Source organism: Natrix helvetica (assembly GCF_964273705.1).
Source record: "Natrix helvetica genome assembly, chromosome: 5".
Lineage (NCBI taxonomy): Eukaryota > Metazoa > Chordata > Lepidosauria > Squamata > Natricidae > Natrix > Natrix helvetica.
In genome coordinates this window covers 53335271-53349304 of record NC_138551.1, presented here as the reverse complement: position 1 = coordinate 53349304, position 14034 = coordinate 53335271, and the positions used below count along the sequence as shown (strand labels likewise).

The following is a 14034-nucleotide window of genomic DNA, read 5'->3' as shown; positions in this document are numbered from 1 at the left end:
CTAATCAGATTATTGTTCCACAATTTTCAGGCTTCTTGGCAGTAATTCCATGGCAGGCATTTCAACCTTGTGATTTCTGTCTTCTTTAAAATTAGTTTTTGTAAAAGCCAGATTAATTTAAATGAAATAGACTCATAAGGGACTCACTGTTAGAGTTTGTGGCATATTTCTAAAAGGGGAAAAAAAGCTCAAGTCTAGCATTTCATTTTACAGATCCATTAATCAAATTGAATGGTATCCTACGAATAAAACCTCAGCTGCTGAAGGAAAAACATGTGAACAAAATTCTTCAAGTGATGAGCAATGCATATATACCACTATCTTGATTTTACCTCACTTAAAGTATATAAACCAACTTCAAAGCAAACATGCAAGGACAAAATGGTGCAGTTAGATAACTATCAAATTGCTATCTAAAGAAACTGTTATAGCAAACCTGCTAGTTGAAATCTTCCAGAGTGTTTTAAACCTACTTTCAAAAGGAAATTAGGTGATAATTTGCATACTATAATTTAAATCTGCATACATATTTTAATTGACCACATGAAGGAAATAACCCATTCAAGAAGAAAACGTAGACTTATAAACTGCTTTCAAATGGATTAGGAGACAATAAAACTGTAATATTCAAGTCAAAATGCTAAGCAAACATATTTTTAAAAAAGTGTGTTTCCAGTCCTTATGGGATAAGATCAAATATGGAGGTTTTAGTACCCTTTCCATAACTAGATAATAGAACAAAGTACCATTTCTATCTAAGTATCCCATCCTTTTCCTAAATGTCAAAACTTAAAATAATAAAATTTATATAAGCTAAATTGAGTAATAAATGCTACAGTGTTTCTATTAATATATTGGAGCAAGCAATAAATAATCTTGTGAACTTTAAGACTATATTATTCTGTAGCATGAGATTCTATCTTGCCTACACAAACTTATGCCAAGTTAAAGTATTAGTCATCATTAGTTTACATTATTTCATCATCATGTAATCATAAACCTTAGTATATTCTTCCAAATTAGAGCATAATTTACAAATTTTCTACTATCATTAAAGAAAGTCAAATATGGTAAAAAATGAAGAAAAATGATAGTTCTGAGTTTATAAGATGATGACTTTAAAAAGTAAAGGTTCTCACACAGTGGTGGGTTTCAATTTATTTTACTACCAATTTGTTTTTGCGCGTGAATGTGCATGCGCAGAAACGTCCAAGTGGGTGGGCGGAGCCTCCCGCCGGCGCCACTACCAATTTGCCTGATTCAGGGCGAACTGGCAGAAACCACCTCTGTTCTAACTGTAGTTCTGCTTGTCAACAGAATATAAAGAGATGAAAAAGAACTAAAATGCACTACCATTTAATCATTGAGGCAACAAGAAAGGATCGACATGTCAACATACACTAACTGTGCTATTTCATTTATATTATTATTGTTGTTGTACAACTGCTTAGACAACATGAATGGCTATCCATTCTAGCACTGTTTATAAAATTTATTGCATTTTTACAGTTTTCATTCTTGATCAAACTCAGCAAATTGCTGATAAATAGTGTATTTCCTTTATTACCTTGCCCCCGCCACCAGTAATCCAGATAGGGAAAGATATTAACTTACCTTCTTCCAGAAATACCGACAAGCAAATATTGGGCGTAATATTGGGCAAATTCATTCCATAGCTATACAATTTAGACACTTCAAAAGCAAAATCTGAATCCAAATGATTTCAATTCATGTTAATGGGACTAAATCTAAAAGTTATAAATTATGCATTGAGAATATTTTCTTCTGAAGCTGTTAATCCCTAGAAACAGGGTACAAGAATTGTATGGTTCATATTTTGCTTATACAGTTGTAAATATACTGAATAGATTGTTACAATTATATCTATCAAAACCTTAGATACCCAAGGCTATCTAATACTCTTCAGGAAGTAAAATACATAATTTTGGAGGTTTAATAATTATTGTTTTAGAAGTATTCCTAACTAATCTAATGTAGCCTAACATTAATTTGTTTCTATAAATAAAGCATGTTAATATTCCCCACAATAGTTTTAACATTTAACTCTGTATTCTTCCAAAACAATGACCTTTCCAAAAGATTGGCTTTTAAAAAAAAATATTTATCATAATTTCTCTTTGGATTTAATTTTCATCCCTAAGGCAGGAAGAAACATTTCAACACAAAGCCACATTCAAAGCAGTTTATTTTAACACACATTTCATTCATACAGTGATTCCATCATATGACTTACTACTGAATGATAAAATCTCTGAAGTAAAGAAGTTTAGGTATAGAAAGTCATACATAGTTTCATGCCTGAGCACTTTTTAAATGTTTCTTCAAGCTTTCTCACATGTTCCTATCTTCCTAATAAATTTTGTTACTGCATATTACACACAACTACATTGCTATAACTTAATGCTGTTGTATGGCATTTATAAATTTTTATTTTTATTATTTATTAAGGTATTAATGTAAATATTTTCCTGGGATTTTAGGATGTAAATTCAAGAAGAGGTAGTTGGAAACAGTGAAGCTTTAAAACAACTGCATGTATTAATCCAAACCTCAGTGTATTATTTTTTTTTTGCAATCCATTGACTTCAAGAGAACTAACTTCCAAATCAAGCATTTTTTAAAATGCAATATAAGATTACGTTGCTGTTATTTTTGTTTTTTATCCACTGATATCAATGCAGTAAGATGTATACTTCTTATGGATTCACATGAACTTGCCTGTGCCAGAGTTGTATAAAAGAACACAGAGAGCTTTGGAAGCAAAGAATATGTGAAAAAGCAATATACTGTAGGGGGATGCCACAACAGGTGACATTATGTCTTGATGCTATAGTTATGCCACAATTTTGGGAGGTGGATTGCTAAGCGGGAAACCACCTCCAGTGAAGCGTGGAACTCTGGCTCTTTGTCCTGAGAAGTCATGTTCTATGTTACTCAAGGCTTTTTCCTTTTCCCTTGGAGATGAAGAAAAACAAAAGAGAAGGGAAATAAAGAAATCAGATGCATATTCATAATGGCAAATATTCTATCAAAAGATCATTTAAAATATGTTGATGAAATACATCAATATTTTAAGCACCGGCAATTAGACATCTGTTTGAATCTAATTAAGTAACTGCTGATTGAAATGTATTAAAAATTGGAAATGAATCACTCTCCTACTGTTAACCCCTTGAAATCGTTTCTCATTAGAAGCTGAATAATTGTAAATTAATTGCAAACTTTGTAATTCAGAAATTCTAATCTTAATACCACTTTTCAAAATAAGTATTTTTTTTCAAATGATTATCGAATGCAAAGTGAAATGTGTGTGTGTGTGTGTGTGTGTGTGTATAACACATTTTGTATTAATTTCATGTGTTTGTCGAGACAAAACCAAGACTATGCATATAACTCTAAACTGTTATGTTCTCCAGAATATATACCATAGGATGAATAAACACTGCTTAAATTTACCAGGCTAAAGAGAAAAAAAACAATTTGAATGTTTATTCAGCCATTTGATGAGTACTAAGTAGAGCAATGTAAGGAACCAATTTTTGTGCATGAGTGCACAAATGCCACAGAATGTTCCATGAAATTCATTAAACCAATGAAAAATTATATGACCTTAATATAAAAGCTGTGCGACTAAAACTGAATTCAACAGACAGCTAGCTAAGTTAAAAAATGCCTATATCGTTTTCTGCAATTGGTAATGTTCCAATAACAAGATCACTTCCTCAGAGCCAAAATGTCTCTGATGATTTTAAATAAACTTGCATAACATTGAAAAAATTAGAGACTACTCGTGTGTAATATACACACATGCATGTCCAAGCCAAATCTTTATAGGTGTTCAATTAAATTGTATAGGGCAGTTGTTGAATTAGTGACATACAATGGAGACATTGCTATTATTTTATCTTGCTATTTCTATCTGAAAACTGGTGCAATTAGAATATTTGAGAAAAACTACTGTAAACTCATGAAATTATGCAGTAAAATTAATCCTTAGCGGTGGAAGAAAAGGCAAATCTTTGATCACCCACTAGCCAACATTCTTTGCCCCTTTTTAATTTTCATGAAGAGACAAATCAGGTCCAATTCACACATTTTGAAACCACCTGGTCTGTTTATCACAACAGTTGCAGAGTCCATCAGCAAAGTTCTATGGTTTCTACCACATTGTAATATTTCTCTTACACTCTTAGTTTGAACTAAATTGGTGAAGCAGAAAACAGAAATATTCTCAGAAGAGAACATTTTAGAAGAATAGTCTACTTTTTGTAATACTTTCATTTGGTGAAAACTCAGTATCTGCAAAACTATATAAAAGATTAAAACGTTTCTTAGTCTTATGCCACAAGTGAATTCTGTAGATGCATAAAAATTCAGAAGACCAAATGTAAGTATATTCTCATCAATATAGATACTATATAAAATGGTATTAAATTTTGAAGCATGACAAAACAAATAAATAAATTAGAAACAAGAGAGAGAAGTGGGACATTTAACTTAAAATAACATAAAATTCCAATTGTGGCCAATCTCAATTATCTAATCCTGGGAATATGTGTCACATTTACCTATTCCACATAGGAAGCTTGAAAAATGCTGTCACTATTTGAGTTCAACGAGTCATTTTTCATTAAATGCTATACTTGCAATTGTTCTTATTACAATTACTAATACTTCTTACCTGTTTTCCTGCTCCTTGCGTTTTTGAGTGAGGTATTTCTTCTTTATATTCAGAAGTTCATTTGCAAGTCTTTCAATCTCGTATTTGTATTCTTGACTCTGTGATTCATACATATTCAGCTCAGAAGATAAAACCTTAAAAAGTCAAAACAAAACCTATTATAGTGCACCAAATCAGTGATTTGCCTTTATGCTATTTCAAGTTTTTAAAAAATGTGATACAAATCCATCCTTGGAACAAGGAGAACCTTGAGTGTCTTAGCAGACAACCTTATGCAGGGAATGCTGCGTGCACCAATAGATTGGGACAAATGAAAAAATAAAATAAAAAAGAGAATGACGGTTCTTTCTATTCTTATCCCGGTCTATAAAATTATTCCCTTAGAGATGCTCACTCACTCCTAACTTTGGCCATCCTGTTTAGAAAAGCCTTAAGATATGAGATAATTTCTCAATAAACTCATTACTATTCATTGTCAACATCTCTTTTTTTTACAATGTTTTAATCTGGCTCTTTATTATTTTACATTGAATTATAGAAAGTAGAGTTTGGATGGGACTTCTAATCACTGTCTGCCCCTTAGGCAGTTTGTGCAGACTGGTTATGAACAGAAGAAAAATAGTTTGACTGGTTTATTAGGAAATTAAAATGAAAAGAAAATTGAAAGGCATATAAAATTCTAGCATTGTCTCCAATTGCCATGGAAGGATCTATATTTACAGCAATTATGTATTAAATTAGGTTTTCATAACTTAATTTGATAAACATTTCACAAAATGGTTCTCTTGACACAATTATAAAATTTCTATACAAGCTTTTAGTTAATTGAGTTAATGCTGTCTTTTGCTCCTGTATGAAAGGTAAGATGAAAACTCCAACAAACCAATGTAAATCTTCATCAATATTTATTTAAAATTATCCTTAATGTGAGTCACTAATATTATTCAAAACCTTCCTTACTTTTACAGATTTTTGTTAAACTGAACAAATTAGGCCTCCAAGAGAAATTTGTATCAGACTAAAATGAATCTGGAGCATTCAGCTTTCAACTATTTACACTAGACATTTCCTAAAATCCTACAATGAAGACATAAGGATACGTCACCATCTTGATTTTGATCAGAATCTGTTGTTTTTAGTATTGGGCTTCTCCCAGGCAAGGCTGGGCCAAAACCCCTTAACCAATCATTCAAGAATCATTCAAGAATCCAGGAACATCTGACAAGGAAGTTTTAGGAAAACTAAGAAGCCATTTCAAATACTGATGTGTAATAAAAGTACATCCTATTTATATTGAAAACAAAGTTCATTACGTTATACATCTTTCTTCAAGCTGTGCAACAGCCTGAAAGAGCCTCTCTTTTCAGTAGGAGATCTGGTTAACAAAAGTGTTTTGAACTGAAATTATTTTGTTTTGAGCTTGAAATTTCTGATTTGAACTCAAACACCTTTACTAAGATCAAAACAGTATTTATGAGACTGTAACAAAAAAAGTAGAAAAATAGCAATATCCTTCTAGCATACACTATGAATTTAGATGCTCAACCCAACCTCCGAATGTTTTTGTAAATTACCAAAATCTATGCTTCGTTATTATTAATCAGAAGGCTGGAAGAAATCACTATGCTTTATTTACAAGAAGTTTGAAAAAACAAACTCAAGCTTCTTACTTTCAGCTGTTTTGTCTTCTCCCTCAGTGTGTGTCGATATAGCTGTAATTGTTCTGCTGCTTCTGGCCCAGGCTGACGAGCTAAAATGTGTTTCAGTTCCACATACAATTTCTCCTTCTCCTAGAAGAAACCATTCAATATAATTCCAAAATATTATACCTATTCTATTTTGGAAAATAAGGGTGCAAATGTGACAGCATCAAAAAAGAAAAACAAGAATTGAAAAGTAAAGAAGTTAGTAAGCAAACTTGTTTTTAAATCTTTGGACAATTCAAGCTTATCACTGTTATATTAATGAACCAGATTAATGATATCACCAGAGGACGAAGCTTCACTCTTACTCCTGGGAATGTAGGAATTTACAAAAGTAAATTTATAAGAGGCAGTCAAACTATTCTCCAAGGCACCTGAGGGTAGAACAAGAAGCAATGGGTAAAAACTAATCAAGGAGAGAAGCAACTTAGAATTAAGGAGAAATTGCCTGACAGTTAGAACAATTAATCAGTGGAACAGCTTGCCTCCAGAAGTTGTGAATGCCCCAACACTGGAAGTCTTTAAGAAGATGTTGGATAGCCATTTGTCTGGAATGGTATAGGGTTTCCTGCCTAGGCAGGGGGTTGGACTAGAAGACCTTCAAGGTCCCATCCAACTCTGCTATTGTATTGTAAGTAATTTCAATTTCTTAGGTTATAAAAAAGTGTAGACTATCTCAAAGGTGCTTTTTCAAAAGGCAACTGGACTAGGAGCTTGTCCTCATCTTACAAAGCTTCTTCTCCATATCTCTGTCAAAGAGAGTTATATGTCTTATGACATATATAGGACAGTACTTTGTGCCCTGCCTGGCCTATGCTTATTTATAGTTCAGTATCAGTTATTTACCTATAATGATCAAAATGAGGAAATGGCTATTTGCAGCCATTTGAGTAATATGTTATTGGGAATGTTTGGTTTGTTACAAACCAACTGCAACAAGTTAGAAAAGTTGTAACTCTAATTCATCCATCTATTCATTCATAGGAACCATAGGGGTACAATGGTTACCATACAATATTGCAGGCTAACTCTGCAAATAGCTAGGAGTTTGACCCTGAACAGCGCAAGGTTGACTCAGTATTCCATCCTTCTGATATTGGTAAAAGGAGAAACCAGATTGTTGGGGGCAATATGCTGATGTTGTAAACCGCTCAGAGGGGGCTGTAAAGCACAATGCAGTGGTATATAAGTGCTACTGCTATTGCTAGACAATATATCTGCCTTGCCATCTGTGAGTGCAGAAAGAACAACTATGTTAATGCTTTTTCCACTCAGCAACCAGAAACTCTGAAGTTTTCCGCTGTTAGCTCATTAGCAGAAGAAACTATGTAACCTGTAATTATTCGTATATGCTTTTATCTACAAAGCTAAATTGGTACTAGATTTGTTTCTAGTATGTATAGTTACAACTTAGTCATGGAAACACACTTAGAGGGAAAAATGCTCAAGCCTTTCATTGAAAAAAATTAATTAATTCACTATTAATATTGTTGTCTACTGAACATTAAAAAGTAGCTAAGAAAGAAGTACTGAGGGTTTTAAAGCCAGTGCCTAATGAATTATCATTGGAACTGGGAGAATGGATTGCACAATATATGAAGGAGAAAAGGGAGAATAAAAGAATCACTTGGATACATCTGTGCATTGAACTCTACAGAGCATAACCATTCAGTTTATTTAACATGCACAACATTTCAGAAAAATATAATCTTGATTTACTAAAAGGAACAAAAGAGGCAAAAATAAACCCTGTTACTTGTATCTTCTTTGTGTTACCATTTTTTTTATAAAGAATTTTTTTATTTTTTATTTTCAAAACAAACACAACACATAAAATCTTTTTGCATACTGTAGAAAGTGTATCAGTTGGTAACAAAAAGCTTTTGTGCATCTCTTCCACAGTCATCAAATATAATTCATATTAACTCAAGTATTTTAACTCAAAAATTTATACATATTTCCATCATCATACCTCCATTTACATTTGACTATAATTGTTTAAATGTCCTCCATCATAAAATATACCAAGATTTAATACATAACCACATACTAGCATTTCATTTACTATTTCTAAGATCCTCCAATAACACTGAATCTTTATGTCCTATTCTAGTTAAACATTCATAATATTCAATAACAAAATTTTCTAATTCTTCTTTCCAAATCATTATTTGCAATTTACATCCAATTTCCTTATGTTGTACCCATGCCTATATATACCTTATTATCATTATCCCTCCTTTATTTAACTATATCCTGTATCATAACATTTTCCCCCTAACATTCAAAACTTAACTATATCTAACTTAGTTTTTTTAATTAATCTTTATATAAAATCCAAGAGGGCTTCTAATCTTCCTTTCATGGGTACCATTCAATATTCATATCCCATTATTGCTTATCATGACACTACACATTGTATACATTATTATCATTATCAATTATTTGTTACCATTGTTATGCCCCATCCTTATTTTAGGGCACAGAAAGTAGCAGAAAGCAAAGTGTAGTGTAAATGTTAGAACACACCCTTTCCTAATAACACTTCAAAGCTCTGAGGCATATCATTCCTATTCATTACACTATGCAAATACATTCATTTTGGAAAATTAGCCACAATTAATTCCCTGTGACAAAATAGAAATCCCTCCTGCCAAATCTTACAAATATACCATAAATGATTGGTGTCAACAACTATGGACACACATATGACTTTTTTGTGAATTATTAATATTTTTAGTAAAAGATATATTTATTAAGTGCAATATATTGAAATATTAGTGCATGATCTGTTTCTAAATTTTTGATACTTATTTTGTTGTACTTCAATTTTTACCCAAACAAATTGCAATCTCTTCAGTCTTACAAGCTTCAGTTTTACAAGAACAGTGGACAGACTGAATTTGACAGATGGCAGAATAAACATTCAAAATCATCTAAATAAATTGAGCAGCTAGAAGGACAAACATATAATGTGTCACCCAAACAAATGTATAACAATAAGAATCAGGAAATAATATTGGCAAGGATAATTTAAGTCTTAAAGTAAATCACATGATTAAGTGGCATAAAAGTTCAATACTATTTAAAATTGGAAATTTTAACAGAAGTTTTCATTCAAGATTCAGGTATAAAAATAGACCTCATTTGGAGCACTTGGCTCATTTTGCAACACAATGTCTCAAGAACAATATTAACAAAGTAAGAAAATTATAAAAAAATTATATCTACCAATCTCAGATTCCAAAAGTCTATTTTGATCCAATAAAAACATAAAATCCCTTCTTAGAGATAGATTAAATGTGTGTGTGTACTGTAGGTTGGTAGGTAGGTAGGTAGGTAGGTAGGTAGGTAGGTAGGTAGGTAGGTAGGTAGGTAGGTAGGTAGGTAGGTGATAAGATAGATAGATAGATAGATAGATAGATAGATAGACAGACAGACAGACAGACAGACAGACAGACAGACAGACAGACTGACTGACTGACTGACTGACTGACTGACTGACTGACTGACTGACTGACTGACTGATTAGATGCATGGATGGATGGATGGATGGATGAATACACATACACACACATGTAGGATGAATTCTAATTAAAAATATAGTAATTTTTGTAATTTATTTAGCATCAAAGCAAATACATACATAACATCTAATACCATTTTCATTAATCATGGATATTTGAAACATGTGTTTGGCATAAACAGCTTCTACTGCCAGTGTCCCAATTTGTAATATGCTACACTTGCAAACTCTTAGAGTAAAATTCTTAACAAACATGTGGGCTTTTTCCTCTATAAAAATATTTTTTTAAAAAGAATTGAACAGAAATATGTTCAAGAATTAGTCAGAATTCTGACTTCCGGTTCCGGCGGCTACGGCGACGGGCAAGAACTTTGCCCGCTCCCGCTCTTCGGTGGGCTTCCCCCGTCTTCGGGGGGACACAGGACACCCCGGAGAGGCGCCCTGCCGAAGGAGCGGCTCGCGGAAGGCTCTGGCACCAGCGGCGGCTGGTGGGGGCTTTTCCGCTTTGCTCCAGGCACCGGGGAGCAGTTTCGGAGGGCGCGTCAGCGTCTCGCCCCATGCTGATCGGAGAATGTAAAACTGAAGGAAGCAGCGGCGGTGCGGTGAGATGCTTCCTCTCTTCATCCCCTTACTCTTAAGTTGATGGACTTTTCAGTATTTTAAAAAGTTAATCTTTCGGATTTATCCTTGGAGGAGCGGCTAGAGGGGAGGGGGAAAGCCCCCCCCCCTTGGACAAGCGGCTTGTAAAAATTTTGCTCTCGCCCCCAGGGGAAGGAGGAGGGGGGAGAGCCAACTAAGGATGCCTCACCCCAGTAAAAGTGTTTTTCACGGGACTTAGTTCCAGAACTTATTGATGACCTGAGAACTTTTTGAACTTTTAAAATTTTTCCTATGCCTCTGAGCCCAAAGCTGGCAGGGCAAGATGGCACACTTCCGTTGTCTTTATGAGCTGTGAAACCTGACTCCACCTTTAAAATTCAGGCTTCCAGTCTTTGTCTCCGTGTCACCCAGAGGAATCTCTTGTGGATTGCTATTTCCTGAACTCTTTGGAGAAAAAACTTTCATCTATTGCTAGATTGACTAAAGAAACTCCCACCTGTTTGGATCCTCTGCCTTCTGGACTCATCTGCCTGCTCTACTTCTCCAGCTGCCCAGTCTCTACACTGACTGATCTCTTTGTTTCATAAACCATGCCTCCAAAAAGACCACCCCCTGGAAAACCTGGCTTTGCTACTTCTCCACCGACATCTGCAACATCCAGCCCTGCCACACAGTCAAAGATTACAGAACTGATGCAACCTAAGAGTACAGAGATGGATTTGCAACAGATGCTTCAGCAACTCATACAGGGCCAGGAAGAAATTAAGAAACAATTAAACGAAATGAAGGAAGAAATTAAAGAGAACCAAGTCCAAATCTATAAGAACTCACAGAGACTGGACCTGGTGGAGGGTGGGGTGGCGGAGGCGAGAGGGGGGGTAGAGGCTTTACAGAAGGGAAACAAAGAACTTGACATCCAACAAATGAAAACAGAGTTTGAGAGAATGTCCTTTTATCTTAGATTTCAAAATGTAATAGAAGCAGATGGGGAAAATATAAGGGACATTATGATTAATATTTTAGCTGAATACATACATAAAGATAAACAGCAGATGGAATGGGAAATAGATCTGGTCTATAGAGTGAATTCAGCATATGCCAGAACACACAATGTACCCAGGGAGGTTCATATTAAATTCCTTAGGAAAAGCACAAGAGATGAAATTCTGGGTGTACAAAGGGGGCAAATATTGATATATCATGACAGAGAGATAACCATCTTGAAGCAGATCCCCAAAAAAATTAGGGAGAAAAGGAAAAACTATTCGCAATTGGCGAATAAACTATACCAGAAGGGGGTGTGGCTTAGATGGTTGATGCCTGAAGGTATGCTGATATTCTGGGAGGAGACAAGAATTAGAATCAATACACCCATAGAGGCACAGGCCTTTATGGAAAAAAATAAAGCGAACCTAGAAAAAATAGAAGACACCACAATGGTCACACAGGACACGGGAGGGGCCGGAACTCTGCCAGCGGGGGGTGAAGGGGCAACACTGAGAAAGCTCAGATCACAAAAATGAATAAGAAAACCACAATGTTATAAACAGACCGAAAGTTATAATGAAATTATATCTAGACTTTATATCATAACTACATAAATTGATTGAAAACTATTTTTTCTAGAATTAATATGCTGATTTTTTATGATTATGTATTAATGTTTTATATTTAGATGTATTCTATGAGTTTGGAGGGAGGGGGCGTCTGCCACACTTGCAACTGCCAAAATTTGTAACCATTCCACTTACCCTTTTCCCTATAAATGTTTTAAAAAACCAATAAAACTTTTTGGAAAAAAAAATTAGTCAGAATTCCCTTTCTCCCAAAACTTGCAATGGGTCAAGTTGGTCATCAAAATTGACAGAACATTTGTGCTATTGTGCTTATCTGTAAACATTTCTAAATGCATGATGACCAGGTACTGACAAATGTGTTGTTATTATGTGTTTCATCTCTTTTTGTGCCAGAAAAGCACCAACAGAGTAGGGAATACCTATAAACCTTTTGTGATAGGGTTAGAAGTAGGGTTAGCAGTAAATCTCTGCACCCCAGAGGAAGGTCATTAACTCCATTACTTGGAGCTTTAATTTTGGGCTCCCTGATGAGTAATACCATTTAATCTTATTATTGAGCATCTTTTTCTGGAACTTACAGAAATTTCATAGAAATCATGTTTACTATGAAGAAGAGTGGAAGGATGTTGTTTTGTTTAGACAGTTATCAACAAAAAATGTGGCAAGAAGTTTTTATGTACAGAACTCATCAAACTGAGCCTAGAATCTTCTGGACAACTTCATACTGTTTTTCCTTCAGATCCTGTTGAATTTCTGGGGAGCAGTTTGGCAATATCTACAAGTAAATCCTCCAATATGAGCAGAATACTTTAAACTAGTTCCAATTCATAGAATTTGCTTCCAGAACAGTCAAATTAACAGTCTCTAAAATACCAGAGGGGGAACAGGATGTTCCAGAATTCAGTGAAGGGCTTCATTATCAAATGGGTGAGTTTTACATATCCTTAGGTGAAAGCTGTTGTTGAATTGATTATGTAGCAAATGTATTTGATATGCTTGCTAGAACTCTTAATACTAAATTATATAGAAGTAATCCTCAACTTACAACAATAATTTAATGACTGTTTGAAGTTTCGACAACCTCGAAAAGGGTGCTTTACAATCTCTAAAATTCTTTCAGCCATCATAAAATGTCATGCTTCCACCTACTCCCTAATTGCATTTTAGGGGCTTGGCAATCAGCTTCTATTTATGACCACTTGCAGCATCCCACAGTCATATGACCAATTTATGACCTTTTTTTTTACAGTTTCTGGCTGTTTTTGCCAGTTTGCAACTAAACACACCTATTCAGGAGAATGAATTCAGAATTATGACCATATAGAATGAAATTGCAATTGTGTTTGTAAATAGAGGATTATCTGTTCTTTTTAATTAACTGATTTTCTCAAAGAGACTATAAACCCTATAAAAGCATTCTTAAATGTTTTAGCATATAGGGAAGGAGAAACATTATATTATTTTCATATATTGAGCCATGAAAATGTTTAGGCAAACTAAACTAAAAAAAAATGTTCTCAATAAAAAGAATGAACATTTTAGTGCATGCTGCATAAACAGAGTTTAAAAAAGAAATGTACAAAAGGAATTTGCAAAATGGGTTGAGAAGTTTGTAACTAGTTTACATCCTGAACAAGGAGGAATAAAAAAAATATTAGAATAAATTGATTGACAGATGCAGAAATGAAGTCTCATGACCCAACACAGAAGCAGAACCACAGAATATTTTAAGCACCCTGAGGAAAAACAAAATCAGTTTGCTGGGATTTTTCTAAAAAAGAATCCTGAATATTATTTATATAAATTATATGGGCAGACACTAGCCGAAATTCTTAATCTCCTCTAAACTTCATTTAAGTAACAGTTATGTTAAGAAAAAGGCTGGAGGCTAGAAAAGAAACAAGAACATCTTTGTAGTAAACTATT

The 14034-nt window shown here is 34.0% G+C and overlaps 1 protein-coding gene across 1 annotated transcript in view; it reads right to left on the bottom strand.

The window, feature by feature from the left end:
• Positions 1-2579: 2579 nt before the first annotated feature.
• Positions 2580-14034, bottom strand: part of CFAP58 (cilia and flagella associated protein 58) — a 68950-nt gene continuing 57495 nt past the window's right edge. The window contains exons 16-18 of the mRNA XM_081954192.1: positions 6373-6492; positions 4703-4836; positions 2580-2975 (exon numbers count right to left, since the gene is read on the bottom strand). Of these exons, the coding sequence (XP_081810318.1) occupies positions 2855-2975; positions 4703-4836; positions 6373-6492 (375 nt within the window). The 3' untranslated portion in view covers positions 2580-2854. The remainder of the gene's footprint in view (positions 2976-4702; positions 4837-6372; positions 6493-14034) is intronic.